This window comes from Carex rostrata, chromosome 8 (genome assembly GCF_964058835.1).
Source record: "Carex rostrata chromosome 8, lpCarRost1.2, whole genome shotgun sequence".
Classification (NCBI taxonomy): domain Eukaryota; kingdom Viridiplantae; phylum Streptophyta; class Magnoliopsida; order Poales; family Cyperaceae; genus Carex; species Carex rostrata.
In genome coordinates this window covers 8,862,302-8,868,905 of record NC_135925.1, presented here as the reverse complement: position 1 = coordinate 8,868,905, position 6,604 = coordinate 8,862,302, and the positions used below count along the sequence as shown (strand labels likewise).

Sequence of the window (6,604 nt, the reverse complement as noted above, 5' to 3'; positions counted from 1 at the left end):
TTTGCGTTAAAAAATGTATACATAAATATATATAGTTCAATATACATACACAGACACACACACACGTGTGTGTGTGTATACGCAGAGAGAGAGAAAGTTGGGCTATGGACTATGGTGCATTGCAATGTATAAGTCATCTTGTACATTGGACTGTAATATGTTGGATTCGAAATTTAAACATTCAATCTAAATGGTCATGTTCTCCATATTAAAATGTGCTTGAAAACCAAATTTTATATTTTTTGAATTTTTTTTACTGTTTGTTTGGAATTTTTTAGAAATTTTTGGATCATAGAAAAACAACAATTTTCGAAACTTCTAAAAAATAGTAAACAATTTAAAAAAAAATGTCAAATTTGGTCTTCAAGTACATTTTAATATAGATATCAAATTGAACAATTTGGATCGGTTGTTTGAAAATCAAAACCAATAATTTATAGTTCGATGTACAAAAAAAATTATACATTGCAATCTACCAATATATAGTCCAACTATATGTGTGTGTGTGTAAGCAACTACTTTTTAGAAACTTTCGTAATTTATACAACGGATAAATTGCAATAAATCATAAATTAATGTTGTTACGTCATACCACATGCATGTATCGCACGCCGATCAGGGGTAAATACAACTAATTAAACATAATAATTAATTTAATCAAATGTTACTTCTTAACGGTATGAATACAAAGGTATCTACACAAGGTGGAGTACAAAAGATCCATTAACGAGTATCATTACGTCATGCCATATGTTTAGCTTCCTGGAAGCGTTGTTATATACTTATAACTAACTATAAAAGAAGCAACCGTGGACATCTATGATCTATCTAGCTATTTCTTCTAAAACCACGGTTACAAAGCTACGAAACAAGCACACAAAAAATAAAAAGCTAAGAGATTGTCATATGCTCTAGCCTTAATTATACAATGACAACGCCTCATAATGTGCCAACATGGACGCCAAGTCACAGTCCTCGATCCAACATCGAGGATTCAATCGGCACACATGACCGCTTCCCTTTTGGCGAATCAGCAGCACCTCCTCCTGTGCTACATCAGCAATCCAGCAATGGAAAGACGTACAACCACTATGGATCAGACAACTCCATGGAGGCGTTGTCTATTACAATGCCATCTGAAGATGGTTATAAGGCACAAGATTCCATGCGCAAAGATCGGGGAATCTTGCTTACCTGGGAGGATTTGTGTGTCTCGGCAGTTGGGAAGGGCGGGAATATACCGATCCTCTCCGAGCTCAATGGGTTTGCACGACCCGGAGAGATTTTGTCTATCATGGGTCCTTCCGGTTGCGGAAAATCTACTCTTCTTGATACCTTAGCAGGTAAGAGATAATATTTTGTCTAATTTTGTGTAGATAGAACCGTTTGATTCTTTTTATCTGGATAATTGAATAATTGATTTTGACTAATTTTGAGCCAATACATATATGTTGAACCTGACAGGACGACTAGGGTCAGGAGTTAGCCAAACTGGAGATATCTTGATCAACGGACGGCGTCAAAAGCTTGCGTTCGGTACCTCGGTAACTATATGTCATTTTGATTCAAGCGACACAGTAATTATATATATATTTAACCATGGCATTAGATAGCCTGACTGATTAATAATATCCCTTGATCCAGGCATATGTCACACAAGATGATGTGCTGATGACAACTCTAACCGTGAGAGAGGTAGTGTACTACTCAGCACAGCTCCAGCTGCCGGATTCCATGTCACTGGCCGATAAGAGAAAGCGAGCCGAGGAGACTATAGAAGAGATGGGGCTCACCGGGTCTTCCAACACCAGAATTGGCGGATGGACCCACAAAGGCATAAGCGGGGGACAAAAGAGAAGGGTGAGCATATGCATGGAGATCTTGACCCGGCCCGAGTTGTTGTTCCTTGATGAACCGACAAGCGGGTTGGATAGTGCAGCCTCATACCATGTCATGAGCCGGATAGCAAAATTGGCAAGGCGGGAGGGGATGACAGTCGTGGCAGCAATCCACCAGCCGAGTAGCGAGGTTTTCGAGCTCTTCCACGGGCTGTGTCTGCTCGCGTATGGCAAGACTGTCTACTTCGGCCCTGCCAAAGACACTAGCGAGGTACTTTTTTTTTTTATCAATATTTTATTATCGTCTTCTCTATTACTACTATTGTTACGTACGTTATGCTCCTGTTATTACTATAATAATTACTGTTTTATTTATCACTGCTTGTTAAAGAAAGAGTCACACCTTCCATGCATACTGTTCCTGCAATTTGCTTTATGGGGAAATTATTTAATTTTATCTCTAACCATTGGTAGGAAATACTGATTTTGTGATATAAATTCATGTTTAAAATATCTAAATTACTTTGGGCATGCGGTATTTTCTATCCCAAAGTAATTAAAATGTAAACAAATTTATAACAAGCAAAATCCCAAAATATTCACAAGTAGCGGTCAGTTTTCTTTCATGTTCCTTTCGTCCTTTAATAATTAATGTCAGTTGCATGTATATAAATTATTCAAATAAATGTTAACTCTATTTATATCTTTATATATATTTGTATGGAATTAAGAAGCAATGTCATCATTTCAAGTAAAAGCGACTTTGTTGTCGATAGGAAAACAGCATAGACTTTTTCAATTCAAACAACGGTATACGTACGAGGGTGAATTGATACGCTGTATATTATCCTAAAATGAAAATTGAAAATTTCAACCCATAAAGCGATTGGTTCAGAATAAATGCCTGTGCTGTTTTATATATATATCAGTTTCCACTTTGTTCCTATCCGGGACAGCACATTCACCATTTAAATAAGAGGCGGCTAATTAAGCTTCATAAACACTATAATATTCCTATGTAATTATATGGCGGCTTTTCTATACTTCTATTTAATAAGGAAAACGAAAAGGAGAGTTGCTATATTATATTAATTCTCATATAGTCTAACTAATTGTGGCAGCTTGATTCAAAAGTAAAGTACACGCCAAATTCTGGAGAACTTAATTTATACCTGGCAACATGTTTGAGTGCTGTCATGTAACTAATACACCAGTAAGTACTAAGTCAAAAGGAATTAAATTGTTCACAACCCGCTATATATACATTCTCAATTCTCATCAAATTATATCATCTATAGAAGATCCAAGTCTCCTTTATTATAGTGAAATTACGTACTGAATATAATACTATAATAGTGTTGTGATATAGATGGACGTGGCCTTCACACGGAAAGAAAGTCAAAAGGAATTATACTGTTTTAAAAAGCAATTGGAATTATTTAGACGTTCCCAAATCGATCTCTTTGTCGGTTATTAATGCTAACATGGCCCAATAGCACGGCACAGTTGAGAAGGTAACAAATACCACTTTCATAGGGTTCTTGTTGGTCCTCTTATAGCGCAAATTTCGTGAGGTTGATTTTTGTATACAACTGTATTAATAGTACTATGTAATCAAGGATTTTGACCAAAGAAAAACTTAATTATTTTGACAACTATATATCACCACTTCACCAGTTATCTTAATCTTTTGGTCTCATTTTTTAAGTTTTCTAAGATTGTGCACTTAATTATTGCTCAATACACACTTGGTATTATATCAATATTCCATACTTGACTACACATACTTATTCATAACTTAATTAGTACATATATATATTGCTTACCATGCATATATATGTTGATATAGTCATACGACACTTGATGTTGAATTCATTAATCAGTATTTTTTTTTCTCATTGTACATATTTTACTTAAATATAATTTATTTCATTTGCTTCCTACAGTTCTTCACTTCAAATGGATTCCCTTGTCCGCCGTTGAGAAATCCCTCTGATCACTTCTTAAGGACAATCAACAAAGATTTCGACAAGGTTGGATATATTCAAATGATAATATATTTTTAAGAACTTTTTGTATGAAATATTATAAACAGTCTTATGTTATTTATTTGTTAGGATGAAAGCACAGGTAAGATAGCAAGCACGACTAAGGTGATCCAGCTCCTCGTCAATTCCTACAAGTCTTCAACTCGTGCACAAGAAGTTTTACAACAGATTGCAGAGATACGCCAAATGGTAAAAGAATAGAAAATAAATAAGCCATCAATATGTAATTACCTATATCGATATGGTTCTAGAGATATTAATTGAAAACCGTCCTAAAGTCTATATACATCAACCAGTACTTAATTTGTGCTGGTGAAAGTCAATTTCATATTTTCAGTATTTTATCTCAACTAAATTACTGATTTTCCAGTCAAAAATGATATATGAATTGCCCAATTGATAAACATGAAACAAAAAAAGAAAAAGCATATTCATGCCCAACTACATCATGTTTTCATGGTAATTAACATACACACATGCATTATGTTGTCCACAATTGTCAAGTACCCCAGCCACAGCTAGAATACCTTCTTAATTAAAATAATATCTCTATAAGTTGCTTTGTTCTTTTTATTTATATATTTGTTTCATGATATCAGGAAGGAGCAGCTGTGAGTAAAGGTGGACAGGCTAGTTTCTTGACACAGTCACTTGTGCTCACTCGTCGATCATTTGTGAATATGTACAGAGATTTGGGCTATTATTGGCTACGACTCGCCATTTACATCGCCCTTTGTATATGTGATGGCACCATTTTCTACAGCATCGGCCACTCCTATGCATCAATCCAAGTATGTGAATTACATCATCATCATCTTCACACTTCTTTCACTTAATTAGTACTTTCAAGTTTTGACATTGTTTGCCATTCCTTTTACAGGCTAGAGGTTCCATGCTTATGTTTATAGCTTCTTTTCTCACATTCATGGCAATTGGAGGATTTCCATCTTTTGTTGAGGACATGAAGGTAAATGGGCTTCTTTATTACATCAGTGCATGAAAGCTTCTAATTTGGGCTGAGGCCCAAAATTATTTTCTTATAAAGTCATTTGAAGTCAGTACTCTGTCTAACATGATCATGTAATAACGTTGAAATTACAGATTTTTCAGAGAGAGAGGCTAAATGGGCACTACGGTGTAGGTTCATATGTGATATCCAACAGCATATCAGCCATTCCATACCTGGCACTCATCTCAGTTATACCAGGTGCAATTGCGTATTACTTGACCGGCCTCCAACGCAGTGCGGACCACTTCGTCTACTTTGCATTGTTGCTCTTCATGACTATGATGCTTGTCGAAGGGCTGATGATGATAGTTGCTAGTATCGTGCCAGATTTTCTCATGGGTATCATCACTGGCGCTGGTCTCCAAGGTGTCATGATGCTTAGTGGAGGCTTCTTCAGACTCCCAAACGATTTGCCAAAGCCGGTCTGGCGGTACCCGATGTACTACATCTCGTTTCACAAGTATACATTCCAAGGATTTTATAAGAACGAGTTTTTGGGACTGACATTCCCGAATAATCAGGCTGGTGGGTCGCCAACAATATCTGGCGAGGAGATTTGCCGGGATATTTGGGAGGTTGAAATGCACAATAAATGGATTGATTTGGGGGTTTTATTAGGCATGGTTGTGCTGTACCGGACGTTGTTCTTCATGATTGTTAAGATTACAGAGAAGATGAAGCCAATGATTAAAGGATGGAAGGTTAAAGTCCCCAAGGTGTCGACCTCCGATAGCATTTAAACTCCATTTGGCGCTTCTACAAAAAAGATATGCATTCAATAGCGGATCTACATATATCAATTGGGGGTCATCTGACCCTAGTTTTTTTTTTTTTAATTAATGTTTTTGGTAAAAGAAAAAAAATATATTAAATGAGTCAATTAGTCAAATGGTTGGATAAATATATTTGAAATTTCTAAATAGATTAATTGTTTATGTTTTCAAGAGTCATGTTGGAGAGTGCAATTCATGCACTTGGTATTTGTATTGTGTTTAATTATATTTATGTTTTTGGATTTGTAAAAAGTCACCATATAACTTACAAATAATAAGTATGTTATTTGTAAGAGTATCTCAACATAATAAAAATAAATTTTGCATAAGAGTTCTTTCTTTTTTCTATTTCTCTCTTCTACTAAATATAAAATATAAAACAAAATAACAAAAGGCCTTGAGAAGGCCAACATTTTTTTCAAAAATTTTGCAGTTACACTTATATTGTTATATGTTTTAAAGTACAATTGCACTTTAAATTTACCTCCATATATATTTTTGGTGAAAATTTTATATAATTAACTTTCAATATGCATTTGAATCTCATAACTTGAAAGTATGCTTCCATCTCTAATTACATTGCTCTCATGATCGAGAAAACAAATGGCAGTAGACTTTTAATTTTCTTCTTTCTTTTGAAAATAAGTGACCTGAGTTTATACAAATGAAACAAATGTTATTTGCATCCTAATATTTACACAATGCTACCCCACCCAATATTTCAGATCATACAAAAATTCAGTCTAGAAGTTTTTTGTTTTAAAGCGCCATCTCCTCCATGACAATCTAGATTATCTACCAAATTACCAATTCAACAAGTGCGCCCCTACATTAATAACTTATTACACAGACAGGCAAAACAAAACACACAAAATTATATCATTGAGCGTGCTTAGCCATAACCAGTAATGTAAAAAAAAAGAAACAGATAGAGAA

General features: G+C 34.9%; 1 protein-coding gene across 1 annotated transcript; it reads left to right on the top strand.

The window, feature by feature from the left end:
* Positions 1 to 821: 821 nt before the first annotated feature.
* LOC144558089 (ABC transporter G family member 1-like) lies at positions 822 to 5,910 on the top strand. Its single transcript, XM_078306801.1, has 8 exons — positions 822 to 1,343; positions 1,465 to 1,544; positions 1,645 to 2,109; positions 3,785 to 3,871; positions 3,956 to 4,075; positions 4,486 to 4,677; positions 4,767 to 4,853; positions 4,988 to 5,910. Exons 1-8 carry the CDS (start codon positions 929 to 931, stop codon positions 5,633 to 5,635), a joined length of 2,094 nt encoding a protein of 697 aa, XP_078162927.1. The 5' UTR covers positions 822 to 928; the 3' UTR covers positions 5,636 to 5,910.
* The last annotated feature ends 694 nt before the right edge of the window (positions 5,911 to 6,604 follow it).

Bases quoted from the DNA above. Each gene is read 5' to 3' on its own strand.
- LOC144558089 (XM_078306801.1), top strand. From the start codon at position 929: ATGACAACGCCTCATAATGTGCCAACATGGACGCCAAGTCACAGTCCT. The intron at 4,076-4,485 runs GTAAAAGAATAG...TCATGATATCAG, and splicing joins TTGCAGAGATACGCCAAATG to GAAGGAGCAGCTGTGAGTAA. The intron at 4,678-4,766 runs GTATGTGAATTA...TTCCTTTTACAG, and splicing joins ACTCCTATGCATCAATCCAA to GCTAGAGGTTCCATGCTTAT.